Here is a 27,699-nt window from a genome sequence, read left to right as displayed (position 1 = left end):
CATTCATAATTAAAAGTATAGATTTTATTTTAAAAAATAATTATTTTTTATTTGATGATAAATTTTATATTCAGATAATCGGAACAGCTATGGGGACAAAATTTGCCCCCAGTTTTGCCAATCTTTTTATGGGCAAATGGGAGATAGAGAATATTTGGCAGAACAATCCTTTTTTTAACAACATCTATTTTTATAAACGGTTCATAGATGACCTTTTAATAATATGGAAGGGCACACAAGAGGAGCTTTTAGAATTTTATAATTATTTGAATAATAATGAATTAAACCTACAGTTCACCCATGAGCATCATCCAGTCACCATCAATTTTTTAGATCTAATTTTATTCAGTGAGGGGGACAAAATTTTAACCAAAACATTTTTTAAACAAGTAGATGCCAATAGTTATCTAGAGCGGACTAGCAATCACTCAAAGGCTTGGATCAACAATATACCCTATGGGCAATTTTTAAGAATTTTTAGGAATTGCTCAAAAGAGTCGGACTTTACTGAACAATCAGACGCATTTTATAAGAATTTTTTTGGCAAAAGGGTACCGCAAGGATAAATTAGATGCAGCACTTTTAAAGGTGAAGGGACAAAATAGATTGTGCTTGATACAAGATAAAAAAAATCCCCAAACAAACAGACCAGTTAGTTAGCACAGATCACAATGATAGAGACAACTGTTTATTCATTACAAAATACAATGGGGCCAGTAATGATATCAAAAAGATTCTCACAAAACATTGGGGGATCATATTAAATGATCCAATCATAGGTAAAACATTACAAAACAGACCAGGGATTGTTTTTAGAAGAGCGAGAAACCTGAAGAATGTTTTAGCCCCCACTATTTTAAAACAAAATAAAATTAAATTGAATGCAACAGGAACTGACCAAACCACATGGTTACCGTCATGCCCAGGTGGCTGCTATAAATGTGGACGTACAAATTGTTTAACCTGCAAACACATTAAAAATAAGTGTACTGAGTATATATCCAACGTAACAGGAGAAAAATTCAGAATAAAACAGTTTATTAACTGTAATACAACATACGTTGTCTATCTGCTCAGTTGTCCATGCGGCCTTCATTATATAGGCCGCAAAAAGAGAAGTTTAAAGGAACGTTTTACTGAGCATAGGAGAAACATTTTGAGAGGTTTCCTTGGACATGGGGTTTCACGCCATTTTTTATCAGCCCATAATAAAGATGTAGGAGGATTATCCAATGTGGGCATTGAACACATTAGTCAAACAACCATGAGGGGTGACAGACTTTTAAAACTTAGGAAACTGGAGACCTACTGGATATTTAAATTACAAACGATGAGTCCAGTGGGTCTGAATGAGGAGTTGGATCTTTTAGCTTTTCAATAATGGACATCTGTCACCCATACCTTTTATTGATCAAAGGTTGATATCATTTTTATTCTTTATCAGATTTTATATGGTTCAAATCTTTTTTATAAACTATCTATACTATGTATTGATTTTCCATATTTATGTTAGTTAGCTCTTCATTTGAAAATGTTTGTGGGTTAAGAATGTATTTTCAATTATTTAGCTTTATCATTAATGAAAAATACATACCAATGTTTCAGAATGATCCATACCAATCAACGTGTGAAGGAATATACTTTATGTATTAATCTTTTTTAATTTAGTCAGTAAGCTATTCTCTTTTTAAAAAATGTTTGTGGGTTATAAAATGTGTTCCAATTATTTAGTTAATTTAAAATTAAAAATAAATACCACATACCAATGAATTTAAGTGTTTAATAATGACCACCTTCAATCAATCTATAAAGGAATATATTTATTTTATTATTTTTTGTAAAACATCAATTTTAAAATTAATTTACCAATATTTTTAATACATTGTAATCAATTTTAATGACATTTAGCTTTTTGTACAATCATTGTCTTTTTCTTTTCTTTTTGTGACATGAACCAGTCATATGTATCGTTTGCACCAGTCCGTTTGAACAATGGATTCATTTGACCACTAGCAAAGTTGAATAAGATACTAATTGGGTAATTAAGCTATTGCAATCAATTTTGCTATAAATTATGATGGCACATGGTGTAACGATATCCCTGACGAAGCCTTTTGGTGAAACGCGTACGAGGAGGAGCAATAGGGTGTTTGCTTTCCATCAGTGCGGTTGAGAGGAGCGGATAACACCACATGCTGGATTGTTTACATGGTTATTGCCAACCATCAGGAGGAGGAGCACTGAGCGACGGAGCCCAGAGACTACCGGGAAGGGTCTGTGCGTCACAGCCGGAAGTGACATCAGACCCGGACACCCGGAGGGCTACGTGGTATCGCGTGCTACAGCACATCCAAGCAGTGTGCACCGGAGCGGATTTCGTGATCTGAGGGACTACAGGACCGCCACGGATCAACAGTATTTTAAGGGTGAGCGCATCGAGCTTTGTCTCAACCCTGGGGTACCCCTCGTCACTTATACCTGCCCGGGCAGTGCACAGCTTGCAGGATTGCAGGATTGAGACTATCCATCGGGTTACCCCCGTTTTCCATCCCCTGGAGACCCACTAAGTGCAACCGCAAATCTACTTCATCTGCACTATTTCTAATTACTATTCATGCATTTATTTTTATTATTGTTGTCCTAGAGGGATGTCCTTGGGACAAGTTTATTTAATAAAGATATTGAGTTTAACCACAACCCCTCATTGATTGCGCTTCCCACTTTTTTTGTTATTGTTGTCACGGTCACATCAGGGACTGGGGGTTCCCTGTTTCAAGAAGCTGCACCAACCATCGGGTTGTGATTATCTTAATCTTATATATACATATATTTTCTAGCAAAACCCTATACGCACTGGACTGGTTCATGTCACACGTTTTTTTTTTGTTTGTTTTTTTTCTTTTTCTTTTTGTTTTTTACATTGCTATCATTGCCCATATTCATAGTAACATCCCATTTGGCGCTTTTACATTTTTTTGTTTTTTCTTGTATGATTGTATAATAGGAACGCGTGCGCACGACAGTGTGCGTGGAACTGGCTGACAGGGGGGAGATGAGGAAAATAATTCATTTGCGCAGCTACCGCCGCTGAAATGTATGTGTGTATGTATGTATGTATGTGTGTGTGTGTGTGTGTGTGTGTGTATATTTGTATGTTTCAATAAGTGCACAAATAAAAAAAAATATTTATCAAACATGTTTTTTTCTTCTAAAAATCATATTTAAATAATTATTCACTCACACAATCTATACACACACACACACACACACACACACACACACACACACACACACACACACACACACACAACCTTCCTAGCATGTCGCTCCCGGCAGCACGGACTCTATACAAACAAAAAGTGTGCGGCACGTGCACGCGAGTTCGCACAGGCACGCGCGCACGGCCGCACACAGTATATTATGAGCCTAAGTCTCTGAATCTCAGTAAGTACAGTTGCAGAGGCATTGCGTGGTCCCCCGGCATTTAATTGAAATACCTTGGGGAAGAGCGCAGGGTCTCTGCAACTGCCGCCCCCCATCCCCACCCCATCCCAGTTTATGCGCCCCTGCCTTAATCTACTAAAAAGGGAGACGCTCAGTCTCTCTCACTCTCAGGTGATCCTCAAGTGAACATGGACAAAGCATTTACTATGTCCATGTTTAATGCAAACTATTTTGTTTATGAAGATTTTAAGCTATGGGCTTTGCATAATTTTAAAGTAAAGTTATTTAGTACACCATAGCAGGCTTAGGCGTTGGGGGTTTCAAAGAATCATCTAACATACACCATTATTGTATTATTCAGACACATATATTGTGAAGAGATATCCCTGGTGGAGTCCAGCAATACCTCAATGAATGGAACCCTGTATGTAAGTCCAGTCAAGAGAGTAACTAGCCCAGAGCTGCTACATCTGGAGAAAGGGTGTGTCACTTTTGCACAGGGAATGAATATCACAGAATATCAAATACAAAATGGTAATGACAAACTGCATATATTTTGAAATCCACAAAAACAATGCCCACCCTCCCTATCCTTCGGATGATAAATTCTCCAAAACATGAACGAAAAACCAAACATTAATTTTCATTTGAAATGGTAGTGAAAATATGCAAGATTTTTCCTTGCAATTATTTGAATGTTGTGTAGTCTAGTTGCAAGTGTGCATAAAAGCATATGTAACTATTGATAATAATTCAATAATAGGCAACATCTTTTTGTATTTGGACAGAATAGATTTATAATACATTTTGGAGGGTCTACAGATGTGGTCTGAATAACATTCTCCATGACAATGGTTTGCTGGGGAAGCAGGGCCGTGGCTGTTTTCAGTTGCTGAGAATGTTGGTGACTATGCAGAATTAACCAATCATGGTAGCTTCTTTCCAAAAGCTGTAGCATACCCATTTTTTTTGCTATGGCTTCAAATTAGCTTTAAAAATTTACAATACAACGTTATTGTGAGTGCTCATTTAAATGTCATTACCCAGAATCCCTTGCAGCAGTGGAAGCATGGTTTGCTAAGAGATAATGGGTAAAGACAGGGTTGCAGACCTGTCTGAGACAAGCAAGTGTATCCACAAGTGGTATTTTTATTTACCGTACACAATACAAAGTTAAAACGATAAAGATTAAAAGAATTATGGAATGTGGTAAAGATGAAGGTATAAACAAGTACAGTAAAAGCTTTGTAGTAGATTGAAGTCATAAATAATGTACTGTACACTACATGTTACTATGTGGTTATCTGTATGTCTTGAACAAGCGTTTATAGAATGTGTTGTGTGCTATGAAGCATGGTCCTTCTGCCCTTCCCTTCACAACCAACTAAAGTTCACTTGTTTTGCTTTAAGGTTTGACAGACTGGAAATATTTCCATCAATGTTTAATCATAATACAGATAGTGCCATGAATGGAATAGTAATTTTCCCCTTTGTATCGTCAAGAGTGGTACTTTGCTTTCAGTCTGTCTGATTTTAAGTACAGATGCAGTGGCCGTTATCTGACCATTTCTCGGGTTGAAACATGTACTATAGTGTGTGGTGGTTCGAGATGCTCCGCTGCACACTAAATGGCCCATCGGATTAACACAGCAGGCATCCCTGCTGCGTTAATCCTACTGGTTTGTACCTGTCTGTAAGAGACATGCAGTAAGAGAAAGGCTGAATTAGTTACTCTACCTGCACGCCTCCAACAGGCGATCACGGGGGTTTTATTTAATTTTAATACTAAAGTATTGTAGCAGGAGGTCTCTGTAGCTGAACCGCATTAATTTGAGGTCCGGGAACCCCTACTTCCTAAGTTACAGGCCCCGTTATGGGGCGTCACATGGCTCAGTGGAGTAATTTGATGCCACGCTGTCATGGAGATGAGTGGACACAGGAGCCGCGCCACCCCCCCAAGTTTGCGCACTGCTGCCTTAGCGGATTGCTTCTAAGGTAATGAAGCTGCTTACATTTTATTTTTATTCATAGTGTTCAGAAGCAGGAGGTCTCCTGAGCTGAACAAAGTTGTTTTCAGCCTTGGGGACCCCTTGCTTCCCAAGATACAGGCCCCGGTATTCCCGCAATGTTAAAGGCCTCCGGTCATATGACGCAGAGGATTTTAACATTGCGGGGATACCTGCACCCCATACCGGCGGCTTTATCTCGGGAAGCAGGGGGTTCCAGAGGCTGAGGAAAAATGTTGAGAGGAAACCCCCTCAACTCACATGTGCTGCAGAGTGTACACTCCAGGGAAATAAAGTCCATATAATAATTGCAAAGCGATTCCGGACAACAAGAGGTTAAGGATTAACCAATGTACTAGCTCCGTCTCCTGACTTGACCCCTAGTATGGGAGTAGCTTCGCAGGAAATGGAGGGCTGACCCAGGTGATCTCTCAATCAACCCCGGACCCCTCAAACATGTAACTCCCGCATATATAGCTGCTCACCTGGGGTGGCTAATAATGAGTTGTATATGATAAACAAGTTACTTACTCCAAAGTGTTGCTATGTCCGGATCGGCGTGCTCAAGCTGGTAGAAATGAACAAACGAAAGACCTCTCCAGGGAAAGTAGATCAGCGGGCGCTCAGGAGGGGACTCCCTTCTTTTTATCCTGTTTGTCAATGGTTAAATAAAGGCTTTTTTTATCGCAGTCCAGCCTCATCATTTTTGCCTGCAGTGCCCGCTGATCTACTTTCCATGGAGAGGTCTTTCGTTGGTTCAAGAGGTTGAAATCAACTTGGTTCAGCTCAGGAGACCCCTGCTCACGCTCACTATTAATAAAAATTAAATGTAAGCAGCTTCATTACCTTAGCGGCTACCCTCATAGTGTAGTAAATAAAGTATAAAAATGTATATAAAAGGTAACGTATGCACGTACAGAAAGAATAATAAAAATGGGCATGTAGGTATATTAACCAATATGGACCAGATGCTCCCACGGCTGCTGCACAGATTCTTTAAGTGTTGGTTACTCTCCTTCAAATCCTCTGGTTCATCAAGGGTGTTCACCTCCACCAAACAGCTCAAGTAGGTTGTAGTTAATCACCAGAGATCACCTCACATCCTCATCAGCACATCCGCAGAGAAGAGGGAATTCTCTGAAGAAGTGAACTTGCGTCACGAAACACGTTAGATCTGTTACATGAGGTGTCCTAATATTTATTAGGCTCCTTAAGTTCATTTGAGCTTCTATCTGGACTTTCTTGGACTAAGTTTATTTGAAGACGCTCCTAATAGCTGCAGATTTGCCGGTTCTGTCAATACTGCTGTGTTCTATCGTAGCGTGTGACGCGCTGTGCGTCACTCAACATCCTGAGCCAACCGGTGTGGGTAAATCCCCCCTCCCCTCTCTGTGACGGAGCAGTGCTCAGACGGAGTAGCAGCCAAGCGGAACACCTGGGGATTGGATGTGGAGATGAGTGGTGGAGCTTTTGAAGGTGTGAGGTGATCCAAGAGCCCAAGCGGTGGAATAGAGCCTTTTCTACCCTCTCCCCCTCTTCCCTGTGGATGTGCTGATGAGGATGTGAGGCGATTTCAGGTGATTAACTACAACCTACTTGAGCCATTTGGTGGAGGTGAAAACCCTTGATGAACCAGAGGATTTGAAGGAGAGTGATCAACCCGTAGAGAATCCGCGCATGCAGCCGTGGGAGCATCTTGTCCATATTGGTTAATATATCTACATGCCCATTTTTATTATTCTTGCTGTATGTGCATACATTACCTTTATATACATTTGTATACTTTATTTACTACACTGAGGGTCTTGCGCTTTCTTCTTTGTATTTTTGTCTAGCTGGTGTTATCCTGACCTCAGTCTTTTCCAGTACAGCAGCAGACCCTCCATTCCTAAGAGAAATTTTATTTTATATCACACTTTGTATTTTTTTTTTTAGATATTTCTTCACTTATACATGAGGTTCAATATACACTACATGATATTTGCCAAACCATAGTTATCACTGTGTGATTTTCACTATTCACTTAGTTGTTTATATTAATCACTTTATAACACATATTGATGCGCTTGGACATTCTTTGTACTAAGGTAATGAAGCTGCTTAAATTATATTTTTATTCATAGTGAGCAAGAGGTCTCCTGAGCTGAACCAAGTTGATATCAGCTTCGGGGACCCAATGTTTCCCCAGACTTAGGCCCCAGTATGGGGTGCCGGTATCCCCGCAATGTTAAAATCCTCTGCGTCACGACTGGAGGCTTTTAACATTGCGGGTATACCGGCACCCCATATTGAGGCATGTATCTCGGGAAGCAGGGGGTTCCGGAGGCTGAAATCAATGCGGTTCAGTTCTGGAGACCCCCTGCTTGCGCACACTAATAATAAAAATACAATTTAAGCAGCTTCATTACCTTAGCGGCTACCTGCTAGGGTAATTATTTTATTTGGGGGGGGGGGGTGTTTGATAGTGTGTGGGAGCAGGTGGTCTTCTGAGCTGAACAAAGTTGGTTTCAGCCTCGGGGACCCCCTACTTCTCCAGTTACAGGCCCTATTACAGGGTGCCGGTATCCATCTTAGAAATTAAATCCCACATGACCCACATAAATTTAACATGGCTGAGATAATCCGATGGGCCATTAGTCTGTTGTGGCAAATCTAGCAAGGATTTTGGAGATATTTCGAAGAAAAAAAAAATCGAGAAATGGCCGAATCCTGGTTGCAGCATCTGTAAATTGCAACATATAACATTTAATGAGTCAAATATACATAGATGTAGTTGCCCACAAAGTTTGAAAACATCACAGGTCTCTTACACGTTTGCTATAGTTTTTATGTTAATGACACTCCCAGAACATTCTGTAGTTTTAAAGAACAAAGTATATTCAATTTATAGGGGTAGTCTCCTGAAGTAGTGAATAAAGGGAAGTGATATGTTTAGTAGGTTAAATCTAGCTTGAGGACACCACTGTTTTAACTTCAAATGTTTCGTCTGTAACCAAAAATATGTTGAAGTACATTTACAGTCTTTACCTAAACTCTTGTGATACCACTGTTTGCACGTCTTTATATATACAAAGGTTAATTATTGATTCAGAGCTTTTCCCTTTTGATATGTTGGTTGGCTAATTATGTCAGAATAATTAGACGGAAGACCCACTGCAAAATAACAATAATTATCAGGTAAGATTAGAATGATACAGACCAAAACAAAATAAAAACTATCTTTTTAACACAAACAAAGTGAAAATGTTACATTAAGGATCACTGAATCTATTACAGGAATCAAATTACATTGAGAACTTCTTTTCTTTCTACCTTAAATGAAATGGTCACATAGGCACGGCTGATTGACGGCTCTACACAAAGTATCTTTAACATAAATTCACTCACACAACACCTGTATTGAAAACAACTCATCATATTTAACCTATAATGTGATATTCTATACTACAGTATACAATTTACATAGCATAAAAAGCAGTTAAATTCATGAACAAATCGGGCTGTAATTTAGAATCAAAGTAACTAAAAACACGAAATCTTCGAGGCAGATTGAACAAAACAGCATACCAACACGATGTGAAAAGCAAAACTCATGAGCAGATTTCAGATAGATCACATAAAAAGCTCTCAAGAGGCTCTGGATTAAGAGGTGATAAAAGATAAAGTGGATTGTATGTAAAACAAACAAACAAAGAATGAATAGTTTGTTAATAAGAATTAAATATAATGTGTTGGAAGATATCAAAAGTGTTAGCAAGTGGAGAATAGTCAAACATTGATTAAACTCCAGATCTCGGGTCTAGTTGGAAGGAAGTACTAAAGCACATGGCATTAGGTGTCATTAATAAATCAAATGTAAGATACATTAGTAGTAAACCAAAATAGCACGAAGGTTGAATTCCTTATGGAAATAAGACTTTTTTTTCCAACTTATGTTTTATTATTTTTTCAAAACAGAAAAAAAAAAAGGGGGGGAGGGTGATGGGTACATAAAAAAGAAAGGAAAGGTGGGGAGGGGTAGGGGGTTGCATCTGCATTGGACTCCACGAAGGGAGCATACAGTTAATTGTATTTATACATACACCCTTCATAACAGTTGGTAAACAGTTCTGGATTCACATCGTAAATTAAATTGAATTCTGCCGTACATATGTCTCCAAGGGGACCCAGGTTGTAAAAAAACTAATATACCTATCGTGGATTAGACTTGTGAGTCTCTCCATAGTCATTATAAAGTTCATTTTGTGTTGTACTGCAGTAAGAGGTGGGGGGTCGTTCTGTTTCCAGTGTTTTGCAATCATTGCTTTAGCTGCCGACAAAATTTGTGCTGTTATATAGTCTGCCTTCCTCTACAAACCCTCTATAGGCTTTAATAGGAGCACGGTTTCCATATCCCAAGTCAAATCCAGTCCTAATACCCCTTTTATTAATCTTCTGATCCTTCCCCAAATGAGGGGCAGGACCACTATAAATGTTTGAACATGCCCAATTGACCATAGTTGAGCCAACACATAGGGGAGGTTAGTGGTAAAAAAAGAGTGGAGGTGTGCAGGCACATAATACCAACTGTGCAGAACTGTCAGGTTCTTTTTTCTAACCGCTGAGCAACGAAAGGCTCTACAGTAGCTATTCTTTTGTATATTTCTTCCCAATTCTCGTCTGCTAAAGGGTTCCCTATATCCCTTTCCCAGTGTGAGATATTTTTACTTGTCTGTCCCCTATGTTGACGTATTAGAACCTGGTAAAATAAAGCAATCGTCACTTTGTGGTACTCGCCCAGCTGAAACAGGCTCTCAAAATTGGTGAGGGGTCTGATCCATGTCTCTTTTTGTTTGTATCGAGGAAACATAGTGTTTAAGCTGCATATACTGAAATATATGCTTGTTTGGAATATCATATTCTTCTCTTATCTCAAAAAATTACTTAATCCTGCAACCTTTCTGCATATCTCCAATAGAGGATAACCCCTTTTCGTCCCACCACTTAAGAATATTTGAATGATTTGTTGGAGTGAACTCAGGATTAAATCTGATCGGTGTCAGCGGCGAAGGAATCAACCAGATCTGTTTGTTCTTCCAGTTTTTGTCCCAAATATTCAGAGTGTAATAGAACTGGATGATTCCTGTAACATATTTGTCTATTTTCCCTTTTTAACCACAAGAGACGCCATATTCCCAGTCTGGGCCTCCGACCTCTCTATATCCACCCACGGTTTTGTGCCCGGGGTTGCAGACCAATAAATTAGAGAACCTAGTCTTGCTGCTTCGTAGTATTTCGCTAAATCTGGCTGCCCTAGACCACCCAGGGTCAGTGTGAGCACGATCAGTTTTTTCTTAATTCTTGGTTTCCTACCATTCCAGATAAATGTAGTGTCACGAGAGTAGGTGGCTGGCCCGGTAATAAAGGGGTTACACCCCAGCTGGCCACACCTACCCTCGTGTGGGAGGCGAGGGGTTAACCATAATAATGGTCAAAGTGTGTTTTTATGCCCCTGCCTCAATACCAAAATGTATTCCCCTGGTTTGTCATGTTTCCACATTTAAAGTGTTAAACCACGCAGGTTACACTGGGATCAAGTCGGGAGGGAAAGGGTTAATTGTGTTTGTAACTTTATGACCCTTTGTTCACCGTCCCGCCTTTTCACCCTCCATTTGTAATATGGTCCCATAGGTCGCCATTAGCGCTCCATGATAGTCTATGCGATTTTGAGGATTTTGGCCTGATACCTAAGAAGACCAGCAGGTGAAGCCTGAGAGGAGGAGTGGAGCTCCCCATTGAAATGAATGGGTGTAATGCATTTCAATGGGAGTTCCTCGAGTTCCCTCTCTAAGAACAAGTTGGATGCCTGCCAAACCGCAGCATCCGAAAGTGCTACTGTTTCAATGAAAAGAGCTTGATCACTAAATTGGCGTGGGAACTAGGCTACGGCCAAGTTCACCAGCAATTAAAGTGTGTAACTTTAGTTTCAGGGCAACTAGCATTAAAATTATTTTTGCCCCTAACTTAAGGGGAACCCCTCACGCGACCCCAACCGGGTCCGACAGTCAATGGCAGCGAGAAAGGGTTGCGCCCACCACAATGGTCCTGCCATTGACCACAATGGCAGAGGAAAAAAGACGCTAGGTTAAAACGGCTAAGTATAAAACTGTGTAAACTGAAAACCCATATCTCCGGTTCTGTAGTAGTATATCTTATTTATCCAGATTTTCTATCCTTTGTCCATCATCTGTATTATTATGCTTAACATATTTTGATGCAGTTTGTTTATATTTCTCAGTTTATGTTAATACTTAGTGAGTCTGGTTGCCATTGTTTTTAATATTTTCATCAGTTGCAGAGTTTGGGAATGTTTTGTATGTATACTTTCATTAGTACACATCTAGTTATGACATACATCTGCAATCTGTTTTTTAACCTGTGTAATTTGTATTCCCTGAACGATTTGTCCATTTATCACCTGTTGATCATCCACCGGCCACAGGTGTTTTGAGTGCTGACATCTCATATTAGGGCTGCGTGTGCACTGGCGGATCACTCTTTGACAAAGGCCCCCGGGCTGAAACGCGTCAGAGGATCCGCCAGACTCTTTTATCCTGATGTGTAAATAAACGTTTTTTCTACACCACCACGACCTGCAGCGGGTTTTCATTCGGCTGTGCGCCATTCCTGCCTCCTACGGGGGGAGCGTTCTTCCGTAGGGACTAGAGGGCTGGGATTTGGCCACCATGTAGTCACTGCTCCGGCATGATTGCATGGCAATTTTCAGCCCTCTCTCCTCAACCGAACGGAGTAGGGTTAACTGTTAAAAGTGTGGTTTGCCCATTGACTTCAATAGTAGCGGAGGTTCCAATGAATCCTATGGCGGCGCCGGCCCTATTGATTCCAATGGAGGAGTGAGCCGCTGAGATTTCTCATAGCCTTTAGCGGCGGAGTCTCCATTAATTCTAATGGCGGAGTTGCTCTATTAAAAGCCTATGGCGGCGGAGCCCATTGAATCCAAAGGAAAGAGTGAAAGGCAGTGATTTATTTTAGCCTGTGGCGGAGAATCCTGCATTAAAGTTAATGAACAATTTTTAAATTGGTTTTTATTATCTCCGGTTCTGGGGGTCGTGGAAGGCTGACATTTGGCCACTATGGCGAGTGTCCTTCGGCATGAGGACCTAGCAAATTTCAGCCTGCTCAGACTCACAGAACGGATTTTAATATATGTATGATATTAAAATGTTACTCTGTATCCCTGATATCCCAAAGCCTGCGAAAGCCACTGGCCAAGAAGGAATGTTAATGGCCACAGGGCATCATGATGTATGAGGGAAACCCATGAATGAAAGGCTCACCGCCCTTGATTAAGTATTCTAGGGTGGAGAAGAGCAGGACATGGGTACTTGAATGAGGTGTCATAAGTCACACTAAAAGTCAGAATTTCCCTGTCCAGATCCCCATTTGGCAGACTTAGAGGCGTCAGCTTTTTAGAGCGGGGCTAGTGAAATGGATCCCTATCCAGAGGAATGCCAACCCCCTGTGGGCAGGTACTAGCTTGCTTCCCACGTGAGTTGGCACAAGGTAATTGGACACAGGTAATTGTTCTCCAATGCCTGAGTTAGGGAATAGGAGCAGAACTCCATAAAAGAGAGTGTAAGCTCTATTCCAAGTTGTTGGTTATGGTTGTTCCTGTTGTATCCTGAACTGTATCCTGTTAGATAAATTGCCAGTCTGCGGATTGCTTCATCCTGGCCCCTTCCCATGTAAGTGATTAATATATTTTCTGTTATTTGTATATATTGTGTGTCCAGCTATCTTTAAGGAATAAAACATCTTTATTATACTGCATGTCTTATTTGATTCAACCCAGAGATAAGAGAGGTTATTATTGTAACCTGGTGTGTATATTCTAACCCTGTAAGCTACCGTGACATGTAGCCATCTCTCTTTCCAAGTCCCTTATAACATATACTGGGACTATTACTGGTAATACTTGAAATAGATACAATATTCTAGGCAGTAGGTTCATTTTGACTGAAATGATTCTGCCAGACCAAGATATCCGATATCCTGACCAGCACATTAGATCTTTTTTCAGAGTTTTAACAAGATTGGGGTAGTTCGCACTATAGATATCTTCATAAAATCTTGTGACAAACACTCCTAAATATCTCATCTTGTCTACCTTCCATTTTATAGGGAATTTCTTTTCCATTAATTGTCTATCTCTTTGGGTTTATGTAGACCGATAGCCTCTGATTTAGTGTGGTTGATTTTAAAATGTGAACGTTTGCCGAATTCATCTAATGTATCAAAGATTTTTTAGAGACAATTCTGGGCTAGTCAGGGAAAGTAAAATATTGTCTGTGAACAGAGATACTTTATATATAATGTTTTTTATAGGGACACCTTGTATTTCCGGTTTCGCTCTTATTCTAGAGGCCAGTACCTCAATACAAAAAGCAAATAGCAGAAGGGATAACGGGCATGCCAGTCTGGTGCCATTAAAGACTTTAAATGTAGCTGAGATATAGCCGGAGGTGCGTACTATGGCTGTTGGGCTGGAGTATAGTGATTTAATACCATTAATAACATTTTCAAGTAGACCCACCTCTCTGAGAACCCGAAACATAAAAGGCCAAGCCACCCTATCGAATGCTTTTTCTGCGTCTAGCCCCAAACCTAGTGTGGGAACCCTACTTGGTCGGGGTGAATCAAAATATTTAATACCTTGTTCAGTCTGGTCGCCAAAATCTGTGTTTATCAGGGAGAATGGCCTATAGCTAGGGCATAACGTAGGATCTTCCCCTTCTTTTCGTATTACGATGATTGAGGCTTCTAGAGAGTCGTTCAGTAGCGCTTTGTCTCTCAGAATCTAATTAAACCACCTGACCAGATAAGTTTCAGAATAGACATAAACTTTTTAAAATAAAGGTTGGAGAACCCGCCTGGGCCTGGGACCTTGGCATTTTTAAGAGCTTTAATGGCTAAGGAAAACTCCTCCGCTGTTATTGAGGTTCCTAGTTGACTGGACTCCAATTCGTCTAATTTAGACCGTCTTGTTGTTTTTATATAATCTTCTATTTTCGTTTCTAAATCCACATTAATTAGGTCGGGTTTCACCAGATGATATAAATTGCTGTAATATGACACAAACTCTTCATTGATTTTACTGGGGTTATATGTTAGCTCGTCTTGGTTAGTTTGTATACTATATATCTTGAGGCTGGCCGTCTTATTTCGAAGTTTAGCTGCTAGATATCTATCTGCTTTATTGCCTCTCTCATAAAAAAATCAGGTTTGTTCACTGCATTGCTTTTTCAGTGTCCTCTATTAGTATATTTTTAAGTTCCATTCTATCTGTCAATTTTTGCTCTGACTGCGTCTATTTGGTTTTGTTGAAAACTCTCCTCATTTTCTCTAATACTATTATTTAGGCTGTTTATCCTGTTATTCTTCTCCCTTTTTCTATATGAAGCAATGCTGATTAGTTTACCTCTTAGAGTGGCTTTATGTGCGGCCCATAGTGTGCAATCTCCCATTTGTCCATTGTCGTTTAATGAAAAATAGTCTCTGATAGCAGCTCTTATAGCACTTTTAGATTATGGTATCTAAAGTAGAAGGTCGTTCATGCGCCAGCCAGTCTTTGGTGTGGGTCCCTTAGGGTTAATAATACTGGGGCGTGGTCTGTCAAGAAGCATACTTTGGAAGAGCCTGTACAGATACAAATTGATTTCTTCATTGGGGACTGACTCTGGGACATTTTGAATCCTAACCTTATTCCTTCTTGATCTGTTCTCACTCTCCTCCTGATCTTCTTGGAGTTGAGATGCCTGTTCTTTCAGTCGGGCTATATCTCCGTCTGTCTCCACCTGAACCCCTCACCCCCCCCCCCACCCACTCTGCTCGCCAGGGATGCCTGCTTCGGAACAGGGGCCCTTAGACAGTTGCCATCCGCCGCCCCGTCGTCCGGTGTCTCCCTCCCTCTTTACTTCCCCTCAGTAGCAGCCAGTGTTCGGCCTTCTCTGCTTCACTACCGCCAGTCAAAAGCACAGTCGGCGCGCCCCCGCTCCTTACCCGCTTTCAGCGGACGCTTGCAGGGATAACAGAGACTCTTCCAGGCTCCTTGCCAGTCTCAGCGGTGGTCGCCTCTGCCGTCGTCTGCCTGTGTGCTGCAGGGAGTCTGTAGGGCTTTGCGTGCCCGTCGGCCATCTTGGACTTCTTTTGCCGTGCTGCTGTAATCAGGTCGGCCACCGGCTCCAAGTATGTAGCCGCTGGCAGTTTTTTTAGGGGGGTTGTTGTTGGCTCGTTTCCATCGGAGCTGAGCTGGCGTGTGACCGCTCAGCTCAGTGTCAGCTATGCCCCTCGAAATAAGACTTTTAAATGCATACTACTCCGGGTGGTACTACTATTGCTTGATATAAGCCTTGTAAATGAAACACCTTAATTTATGTATCAACAGGTTGTTTGAATTGTATGTCTTTATTTATATAGCGTCATTAATATACATACAGCTTTTCATAGTAGTAATACGTGACAATCATATAAAAAATAAATAATACAAATAACAGGTCATGGGAATAACTGCTTCAGACATAAAAGTATCATTAAGAAAGAGGAGTCCCTGCTCTGCGGAGCGTACAATCTAATTGATAGGTAAGCAGAACATACAGAGACAGTGGGAGGGCATTTTGGTAAGTGCATCTGCATGGGGCCAAGCTTTATGTATCATGTGTATAGTATTAGCCACGGTGGTACTCATATGATTCTTTAAGCAAGTGTGTCTTAAGGTCGGTCTTAAAGGTGGATAGAGGGTGCTAGTCGGGTACTGAGGGAAAAGGCATTCCAGAGGTGTGGGGCAGTCCATGAGAAAGGTTTAAAGCGGGAGAGGGCTTTAGATACAAAGGGGGTAGAGGGAAGACATCCTTGAGCAGAAAGCAAGAGTCGAGATGATGCATAGCTTAAAATTAGGGCTGAGATATGAGGAGGGGCAGAAGAGTGTAAAGCTTTAAAGGTGAGGAAGAGAATTGAGTGCGAGGTGCAGGATTTGATCGGGAGCCAGGAGAGTGATTTCAGCAGGGGAGACATCGAGACAGATTTAGGAAAGAGTACAGTGATTCTTGCAGCAGCATTTAGGATAGATTGAAGGGGAGACAGGTGAGAGGCAGGAAGGCCGGAGAGCCGGCGGTTACAGTAATCGAGACGGGAGAGAATGAGGGCCTGAGTCAGAGTTTTAGCAGCCGAGCAACGGAGGAAAGGGTGTACTGTATCTTTGTAATATTGCGGAGAAAAAAGCGACAGGTTTTAGAAACGTTTTGAATGTGAGAGGAGAATTTGAGAGCGGAGTCGGGTGTGACCCCTAAGCAGCGTGCTTGAAATACTGGGTGAATGATCGTACTTCCAACAGTAATGTGGAAGGAGGTAGTGGGATCAGGTTTGGGAGAAAGTATGAGGAACTCTGTTTTTGCCATGTTATGTTTAAGTCGGCAGAGGGCCATTTAGGATGATATCGCAGAGAGACATTCTGAAATTTTGGTCTGTACAGCAGGTATAAGGTCGGGGTTGAAAAGTAAATTTGTGTGTCGTCAGCACAGAGGTGATATTTAAACCCAAGAGATGTGATTAGGTCACTTAGAGAAAGTTTGTACAGAGGTTCTCTTGTGTTAATGTTTTCAACGTCTTGTGCACACTGAAAACAGTTAATTTAAATTAATTGTTTCTATTGTTTTTAATACATGACAATATTATATCTACTTTTCTAAATGCATTATGTAATGCCTAGAGTAAGGAAATAACTTAAAACAAATCTTTAAGGCAGCAAGTTTTTTTTAAGCTTACCCGAACCTGGTATCCAACTAGAAACATTGCCGCGAGGACAATAAGTGAAAGCCACAACATTCTCTCCCTGGTAACGTTGCAACTTTTCTAATAGCTTCCCGAGCAAGCCCACAGCCAGCGTCAATTTTGTATTTTCCAGTTTGGCCAGTGGGCCCTGCTGCTCCAGAACTAGGGATCCCCATACATCAAGGGAAAACCAAGAGTGATTGCTTCTTTAATATGTTACAGGTCATGTCTTTTTTTTCTTCTTGCAATATGATTACGTTTTGATTTTTACCATATAAACCAGAATCATGGACATCTGTGTTTGGTAAATACCATGGCAGATTGCCAAAGTATTTTCTCTAGGCTTAACTTGCACCAGTTTGGCATTTTCACTGTAGGTGTTTATCTTTCACATATGGTATAGTAAGAATGAATGGACAGAACCATGCTATAAAACTCGGTAAGAAATTCAAGACCTGACAGTTAATATTACTAACAGGAATTGATGTTAAATAATTTAAGGCAGTGATTCTCAAATCGCCCAGATGAATCTGTGGTAGTCTTGAAAATCCCTTCAAATTCATTTCAGGCAGATTTTATCTGAAGCCTCTGAACTTTTCTATTACTTTCCAGTCGTCATTGGTGAAGGTTGATTTGTACCAGACTGCTAACATAGAAAGTAGTGCTGAATATCAATATAAACTCTTTTTTCTAATCAGAAGAGAAACAAGCAAAGAAACAAATGCAGAACAGTGCCCGACAGGTGGTGAGCTGTGTGTGCTTAAGAAGAGTGAGGTACTGTAGGAGTCACGTCAAACCAACAAGGCAGAAAAGTTCATGGCCTGTATTAAAGTGCCACTGTATACTCTCAACAAAAGATGATTTGGTAAGATTGAATAAGTGTATAGATATATTCAATAGCAAGACTATATATCATTACAAGATACAGGATGTCAATTTTCCCTGTGTGTGGGGAACACTTATCACAAGAAATTAAATGCTGTTTGAAATGTAACATGTGAAATGATATTGTTTTAAGTATTTAAATCCTAAATCTAAAATTAAGGCAGCCAGCTACTATTTATAATGTCCACCCTCTTACCTACTATAACAATTTTTGTTTATTATTTTATTGTTGTCGTCCTTCAACCCTATTGTACATTCCTACAAAATATGTTGGCGTATCATAATCAAATTATATTAATATTGTCTTATAATAACCCTGGCTTTTCCTGTCTGTCTCCTGTGTAACACAAAATAATAGTATTTAATTCTAACTCTTCTCAAACGGACAAAAGTATTGCAATGCCCTATTAAGTGGAGGCCTGTATTTTCTTTAAAAAAAGATTTGATGATGACATGGCAACATCCATTATTGGCTCTTTATGAGCAGTCACAGTTTAAACACCAAATCAACATAATCGTCTTTAATGTTTGAAAACAGAAAAACACTAGCATTTCAGGAATACAAAATTTATTTTTTTTGTAAATGCCATAGCTTTGAGGCTCTCTCTACTTATTACAGTACTTTAGTACAACAAGAAAGGGTGGTGTATTATTTTTTGGAGCAAAATTGCTGAAAGTAGTAATTTGCTCCAATTTCTGCCTCATACTTCAGCTTGTTATTTGGTGTGTATCAAGTGTAGGTGTTAGGGGCGAGTTACAGCATGCACACAATATAAAGAGATATAAGGAGACCTACAGTATTTACTCCTTGTAATCTGCGCCCAAAAGTCTGGCAAGCATAAGGTGATGAAAGTTTCCGACTTTTAACAATCTGCTTTCATATTTTTGCAGCCGCTAGGTGCCCAAAAATGTAGCAATGTGTCAAAACACTTTCTCTGCTTCAAAATTGCCATTGCTTGAAGTGACCTCAGATGAGAACATGCAATCACCAATATTTGTTAGTAAAAGTGTTACTATTATGTAACAAAAATATTAACGTTATGATAATAAAATAAATATATTTTCACAATCCAGGGGGAGCATATAGGAAAAAAACAACATAAAAAAAAATCTAAGTGCAGATGATAGCGCAAAAATTGGTTTATATCAGCTTGATTCTTGGCTCATATGTGCAGCCTACTCACAATATGTCAGATGTAATAAAGCAACTCCAAAACTGTGGCCAACTGTTTCTTTGTACTAGGTCAGGGTATGCATCAGATAGAAATGTTATCAGAAAGGAGTGTCAGGAGAGATGAACCTCAGCAATATAGGAAAAAAGTATCCATAGCACAGATCAATAAGGTAAAAAAATGTATATTGAGTCAAAAACGCACTTACAATAATGCAAAGTTAAAAAGGCACGTAACACTATCGTGTGTTTTGATAGACGCCGCTAGATACTGCCTCTCACCACATCCGCCTTTGTTCGGACGCCCTGTCACTCTTGGGATCCCTCCACGGCCCGGAGCTTCTTCGCTGATGGTGTTAGCGGTCTCTGCTCCATTGCATCCTCATGGGCATCGCGTCACTTCCGGTGTCCCTTCCGTGGCTTGCAGGCACTTGGGAGCTTGGCTACCTGGTGCTCAGTAGGAGCTGGGTACTCCCACTCAACGCGTTTCGCTAAAATCAGGTCACGGCTTCATCAGGAGTTAACCACCCACATCATATACTTTATTATACAATGTGCAATTCCTAATTACAATAAAGCTAATTAAAAACATACTACTGATCTGTGCTAATGTCACCCCCTATCACCATGGGGATAATAATGAAAATACAGAGTTATTTCTCTATAAAGTGTATTAAAAAAAGATCTCAATAGAACCATTCAGTATTACAAATCCTTTGAACAAGACAGACTAAGCAAATTATCTGTCATAATCACAAAGAGGTTATATGAGGAGCGGAGGAACAATCTGTGACCCGATTTGTCTAAGCGCGTTGAATAGGAGTACCCACTTACTACAGAGCACCAGGAAGACGAGCTCCCAAGTGCCTGCAAGCCACGGAAGGGTTACCGGAAGTGACGTGATACCCACGAGGACGCAACGGAGCAGAGACCGCTAACACCATCGGCAGGGAGGCTGCAGGCCGTGGAGGGTTACCAAGAGTGACAGGGCGTCCCTGACCTGGTACAAAGAAACAGTTTGCTACAATTTTGGAGTTGCTTTATCACAGTACTTCTGACGTCTTGTGTGTAGGCTGCACATAAGAGCCAAGAATCAAGCTGATATAAACCAATTGTTGCACTATCATCTGCACTTAGATTATTTTTATGTTGCCTTTTTTCCTATATGCTCTCCTCTGGATTATGAAAATACAGATCAACTTCTTGGGACCGGTGTAGACAGGCCCTACCAGAGTGTTTGAGCAGTGAGTTACAACTTTATATTGCACTGATTTTAGCATATTTTGTACGCACATTTGTTTTCACAACACTCATTTTCTATCACTTTAAGAATAGTGAGCACTTTTTGTGTTAAGCGCCTTTTAGATCACTTTTACTTAATAAAATAAATATTGTCCTAAGTGTTTATCTTAATACAAAGATACATTTTTTAGTATATATTAAACTTTACATTCAATTTGATGCAGGTTATGCAGCATTTAAAGAACCAACACAATAGTTCTTCATGCAATTTGTACATCCCATTGCAAATCTTCACGAGTATTTTCTTTAGAAGCACCAGGTCCCAGTACACAGAGAATACAAAGCACATCTAAACGAGACGTACAGGTTTTCAGAAACTTGTATACAATCACATCTATGAGGAAATCTCATTTTGGTCTGTTAAAACCATTACAACCTAAATTCAAACTATAATTCTTGTGAACCAAAATGGCTGCTATAATTCTGTAATATACTTCACTTTGCAAGTCTATCCATCGATGTTTTCATATCACCTAAGGCATAATTGTGGGATGCACTATAATAATATGATTATTTAATCAATCACTCACAATTTATATTAAAAAATTTATGATGAAAAATATGGTAATTTTCATGCTAACTCCGACTGAAATATAAAATATATTTATCATTGAAAACATGTTTTAAAACTAGTTTAAGTGAAAATATTGTGTAAACCAGGAAATATGAATGCAACTACATGTCTGATTAACACATTATCAATATTTTTTTTAAACAAAACATTAAGCAGATTGTTTTAAGAAAGTAAGGAAAACAAATGAGGACTGATATCATCAGTAACATGTAACTCACTTTACAGAGGGAGCTGAGGTTAAATCCAAATGTTTGTGCATTCCGAGAACCGGCATTCATGTAGTTTCCTATAAGCAGCACTATCTCCAATAATTTGCTGAAGCTTTTGCTTTTCTTTATCTCCTCACAAGCTTCACTAACAGCCATAATATCTGGTTTGATGTGGTTTACTTGCTCTTCAAACTGAAGCCAAAATAGAATCGCGTTGAGGCGTGGATTGAGCTTCTTTACACTGCTCATCTGATAAAAGAAAATAATATTTAATTAAACAGTCATAAAATAAGTTGCTACTTTTACCTCTGTTACCAGAGGGACTAGCAACATACCAGTCACCTAGCATGGAATGGGTTAAGTCTACATACGTGTGATTTCCAAAATGGAGTAAACCATCAATAAAGTAGTGTGTGCACTTGGCCGCTAAGTTTCCATCCTTCTAGCCTTAGAAAACAGAATCTCTTATGACAACACAATATTTTTCCTTAAGAAAGCCAACTCATGTTTGAAAGTCTATAGCAGTAAAACCTGTTGCTTACGAGAAATTTCACATTTATAATTCGAATAAAGTTGCACCTGATCTATAAGAAAAACATGCATGTGTGTTTTTATGTAAAATGTTTTTTTGGGCAACTTTTATTGCTTCAAATCTACAATGCTTAATCCGGATCTAAGCAAGTTCTTACCAATTAGAACACTGAACGTCTCAATGGACTCTGCCCAGTACTTAAATGGAGCAATCCCACCAGTTTAATTTTTTAGGGGCCTTGTAATTTTTTTATTATTTTTTTGGTATTGCGCTGAAACTGTATGCAGTGCTGAACATAGAATTTTTGCAGGCACAAGTTCCTGCCCCATAGAGCTCATAATTTATTTTTTTTTGCACCTGATATGGTGACTTGCCCAAGGTAACAAGGAGTCGACGCCAGGATATGAACCAGGCTCCCCAGGCTCAGTGTCATTGTTCAGTCAGTGACTTTACTCAGTAAGCCACGCCTTAAGCTAATGAGGAAGCGTTTGCCAATCAAGTACTTTCCTTACCCTTATCCCCACCACAAGTTTACCAGAGAACTAATAAAGTTAGGAGAAGTGGGGAAGAGGGCTCTGGCTATATAAGCACTTGCTGATAAAAGTGACATCACACAAATGAGAGTAGCCAGAGGGAACACCTCCCAAACCTAACTTTAAAAAATAAGATAGATATACTTCTACTGGAGGTGTCAGATACAAAACACCAAAAAGAAAACTAGAAACTAAATATTTGGTATTTACTTTTTTTTGAACCAGTATCTCTCAGATTTTAAGGATGCACAGGGTGGATGTACAGGTCATTGTTTTGTCTCCCCTGGCCAGTAACATGTACAGTTCTTTTTAATAGAAAGACTGGAAAATAACAGTTCACGCAAAATAAAGGAATTTATTTTATTTGTTTAATCCCCTTAGATTCATTGAATTAAATGAGAAACCCAACCTTTATATTGAAAAAATAAACAAAAAGAACAAACATTTAAATGAATTGCTAAATGTATATAAACAAACAGCCGTAACTGTTGAAAGTATACATGTAATTCTTGGAGTCCGGTGTTTAAAGCATATTCATTTTGTTAAACCCATATTTCCTCTTGCAAACTTTATTATAACATTTCCACTCCCAAAACAAAAAAGTTATGTAGGTCTACTCAGTGTTTTTTCCAAGACTACCTATTGTACACATTTATGACCAATTTATCAAAACCTACTTTTCTACATTTTTCCAGTAATAATGACAAGTTTTAAAATACAAGTGTGTATAAATTCTATTCATTGTGACCTTTTAGCTGAAAACCATTTATGGGAATTAGCACAAATAATACTGTATATCTCAACACCTTTTATCTCCCAGCTATAAAAGCTGTCTTGTATTGGAATGGATTTACATCTCCTTCATCCTCTATTAAACCAACTTTGTTTGATAGTCACAAGTGCAATTTTTAGCAGCTCTTAGTTTTCCATAGGGCATTACAAATCCAATCATTTAAAAATTCAGGTGTATGGAATAAAGATACATAAAAAGCACTCACCACAACACCAAACTGCTCTGGTTCAGATAAACAGACATATTCACCTTTGAGTTTGGCCAAGGCATTCAGCTGTGTTTGTTCTGGCATATGCTTTATAAGATTCTATTTGTAAAAAAAAAAAAAAAGTATTATTAGTCTACACAATTTTCTACGTAAACAAATACGTTCATAAGACACGACAAAGAGAATAACTCAAAAAAGCAAGAAGTACTCCTATACAAGCCCTATCAAACACAATTTCATACAGCAAACCGATTAGACAAAACACAGAACACGACCTTACATGTAGGTGCAAGTGACATTGAATTAAAAAAAAAAAGACAAAAATGTGATATACACATTACTCTAACAAGATGTTACATTTCAGCATGTGGGAAGACCTTTTGGTAATAGAATTTTATTGTGAAGTTTGCAACTCCGTTCTAACTGTTCCTGAACTTTGCTATACAACAGATAGAATGTAACAAGGATATTTTATATCCACAAATATATACATTTACAAACCCCCTTGGAGGATTATTGGTACAGAAGATATGGACTCGCAAAGAAAAAGGATGGCAGCCAATCAATAAAAGGAAACACTATACAGTACTTGTATTTTCCCAAGACGCAAGAAAGATGCTGGTCCAAATAACCTGAACCTGCAATCTCCAAAACTCCAGTCAGAGGAGAACTTTGGTTTATGTCAGTATAAAAATATGATACCACATATTAGAATTAAGCATAATAAAATTAAATTGGAAGTTAAAAAAATAAGATATATAGGGGTTAATGTGTCTTACGTGTTTTTATTATTGGCTACAAAAGCAAAACCACAAAAGGCATTTTCCCTGGAAAATACTGATCATTTACTGGTTTGAAAAATGTAATGTATTGTATACTGTTAAACTTTTGTTTCCTAAATCTAAATGTATTCATATTTTTGCATATACAGCTCATTAGTGTTCACTAATTGATAGGGCATTTGGCACTGAACATGAAATTGATAGCTTCTATGCACTGTTGTGTGGGTAACTGGTGCGTCAAAGCATGTGAGTCCCAATGATTTTGTAATGATTCTTCCGTAGGGAACACTCCAATATGATGGTGAGCAATGGAAACATACCCTAATAGGGCAAGGGACTAGTACCTAGTGCTAACCAACACAATGAACAATACAGAGATTGTCCCAACCATAATAACTAGGCATAGTATGTAAAAACAAGCAAAATGAACAGTACAGAGATTGTCCCAACCATAATAACTAGGCATAGTATGTAAAAACACTCACTTATAATTCCAGTGGAGCAGACCCATCAGGTATCTTGAACAGCGTGCAATCCACCGAACAGGGAAGGTAAAGTAGATGAACAAAGGCAGTGCACTGCCAGCAAAAACGGAGGAGGCTAATGGTAGCAAAAAGGACTTGTTTATTAAATAAAAGGATCAAACATGACCCCTGGAGCACCCAGAGAACGCAAACCTACGCGTTTCGGGCCGTGTGCCCTTTATCAAGGTGTGTAAAGAACAATACAAACACACAGGTATAAAAACAGGCGCCGTTCACGCCATGACAGTGATGTCATTGCTCTTTTGACCAATCAGAGCGCTCCCCCTTCGTAACCCAATCCTAATAGGATCAGAAGATCATAGGTAAAAATAAACTTTATTAGTTCTCCAGGAACACTCCGGGGACCACCCTGGGTATAGAAGTGGAGCTTCCGATAGGTCACAGGGAATAAAGTTTTGAACAATAAAACTTTAAATTTAAACAAAAAACACACAAAGAACATAAATAATATTGAAATTAAAATTGACAAAAAAACGTCACCCTATACACTAACCAAATCCCCAAACAAAACTAAATGTGTACTATACTCAAAGAATGTATATATAAAAATATATATCACTGTGTATATATATATATATATATATATATATATATATATATATATATATATATATATATATATATATATATATATACACATATAAATATACATATTAAATAAAGGGGAAAAAGCATATAAAAACAACCCTGCTTGTCGCCACATAATATGCTATTGTGTTAACACATACCAGATAAAATAAATCACCTCAAATACAATAATTAAATATTAATATAATCTAATGAAAAACAGTGAATAAAATGATATAAAGTAAAGATAAAAATAAAAACAGAGCAGCACCACGTTACCCTCCTATAGTAATCCTGTATATACGATGTATTTTCTAGGAGAAAGGTAAAGTGGACAAGACTTCAAAATGTAATTAAAAGACACGTGGAATAATTTTAAAAAAAAAAGGGGGTGTAAGTGTGGAAAGAATAATATCCAGAAAATAATAAATTCATATATATCTATAAAAAATATATTTAACCTTATTTTAAAGTATAAATAATAGAATACGCCCGTATTTTAGGTATTGACATACGTACATAAACACATATTCACACCCACTTAAACCAGCAATTACAAGCAACATCAATCTAATCACCGTACGATCTCATGCCATAAATGAGACATAGGTCGCAGGTGTATTCAAAAGAGTGATTTAACTCCTATAGTTCATATTAGCCAATAATTCTAACGACTATAGAGAGAAGAAAGACCCGATATTAATTATAATGCCTAAATTAATTCAAATAATAAAAAATGAAAAAAGAGAAAAATGGATACAAAAGAGCGATGACGTCACTGTCATGGCGTGAACGGCGCCTGTATTTATACCTGTGTGTTTGTACTGTTCTTTATACACCTTGATAAAGGGTGCACGGCCCAAAACGCGTAGGTGTGCGTTCTCTGGATGCTCCAGGGGTTATGTTTGATCCTTTTATTTAATAAACAAGTTATTTTTGCTACCATTAGCCTCCTCCGTTTTTGCTGGCAGTGCACAGCCTTTGTTCATCTTCTATGCACTGTTGGATGCAAATAGATATTCTCTTTCATGAATGGTATGAGATGGTATTTTGTCATATGCCCAAGTACACTTGCAAAAATAATGTAGACGTCAAATTACAGAAGATAATTTAGAAAAAATAACTGATACTCACCGTAAAAATTAAATTGCATAAAAGGTGATTTGGGATCGAGAGCAAAGTCTCCATCTTTGCTGATGATACTAAATTGTGTAAGGTAATAGAATCAGAACAGGATGTAATTTCTCTTCAGAAGGACTTGGAGAGACTGGAAACGTGGGCAGGTAAATGGCAAATGAGGTTTAATACAGATAAATGTAAGGTTATGCATTTGGGATGCAAGAATAAAAAGGCGACTTACAAATTAAATGGAGATATATTGGGGGAATCCTTGATGGAGAAGGATTTAGGAGTGCTTGTAGACTGCAGGCTTAGCAATAGTGCCCAATGTCATGCAGTAGCTGCAAAGGCAAAAAAGATATTATCTTGTATCCAACAGGCAATGGATGGAAGGGAAGTAAACATAATTATGCCCCTTTACAAAGCATTAGTAAGACCACACCTTGAATATGGAGTACAATTTTGGGCACCAATCCTTAGAAAAGACATTATGGAACGAGAGAGAGTGCAGAGAAGAGCCACCAAATTAATAAAGGGGATGGACATTCTAACTTATGAGGAGAGGCTAGCTAAATTAGATTTATTTACATTAGAAAAGAGGCGTCTAAGAGGGGATATGATAACTATATACAAAAATATTCGGGAACAATACAAGGAGCTTTCAAAAGAACTATTCATCCCACGGGCAGTACTAAGGACTTGGGGCCATCCCTTAAGGTCGGAGGAAAGGAGATGTCACCAGGAACAAAGGAAAGGGTTCTTTACAGTAAGGGCAGTTAAAATGTGGAATTCATTACCCATGGAGACTGTGATGGCAGATACAATAGATTTGTTGAAAAAAAGGTTGGACATCTTTTTAGATGGGAAAGGTATACAGGGATATAACAAATAAGTATACATGGGAAGGATGTTGATCCATGGATTAATCCGATTGCCAATTCTTGGAGTCAGGAATGAATTAATTTTTCTCCTTAATGGGGTTTTTTGTTTGCCTTCCTCTGGATCAATAAGTAAGTATAGATATAGGATAAAGTATCTGTTGTCTAAATTTAGCATGGTTGAACTTGATGGACCTATGTCTTTTTTTCAACCGCATCAACTATGTAACTATGTAAGTGCAGATGGAGTACTAGCCAATCCCTGAAAATCCATGGCAAAAGGGAGAAGGTGAATGAAAAAAAGAAAAATAAAGGCAGATTTGGA

General features: G+C 38.9%; 1 protein-coding gene across 9 annotated transcripts in view; it reads right to left on the bottom strand.

The window, feature by feature from the left end:
- Window positions 1-27,699, bottom strand: part of DIAPH3 (diaphanous related formin 3) — a 782,005-nt gene that overhangs the window by 385,763 nt on the left and 368,543 nt on the right. For 8 of the 9 annotated variants that reach the window (XR_012799927.1, XM_075591039.1, XM_075591038.1 and 5 more), the window contains exons 20-21: window positions 23,481-23,582; window positions 21,427-21,666 (exon numbers count right to left, since the gene is read on the bottom strand). Coding sequence is in view for 8 of the 9 variants with exons in the window: in XM_075591039.1 (XP_075447154.1) it covers window positions 21,427-21,666; window positions 23,481-23,582 (342 nt within the window). In the remaining variant the exon portion in view is untranslated. Of the gene's footprint in view, window positions 1-21,426; window positions 21,667-23,480; window positions 23,583-27,699 lie in introns of those variants that run through there. The other variant, XM_075591046.1, reaches the window with a different exon arrangement.

The sequence above is a fragment of the Ascaphus truei genome, chromosome 3 (genome assembly GCF_040206685.1).
Source record: "Ascaphus truei isolate aAscTru1 chromosome 3, aAscTru1.hap1, whole genome shotgun sequence".
Taxonomy (NCBI): Eukaryota; Metazoa; Chordata; class Amphibia; order Anura; family Ascaphidae; genus Ascaphus; species Ascaphus truei.
The sequence above is the reverse complement of the archived record's forward strand: the minus strand, read 5'-3'. Positions and strand labels throughout refer to the sequence as shown.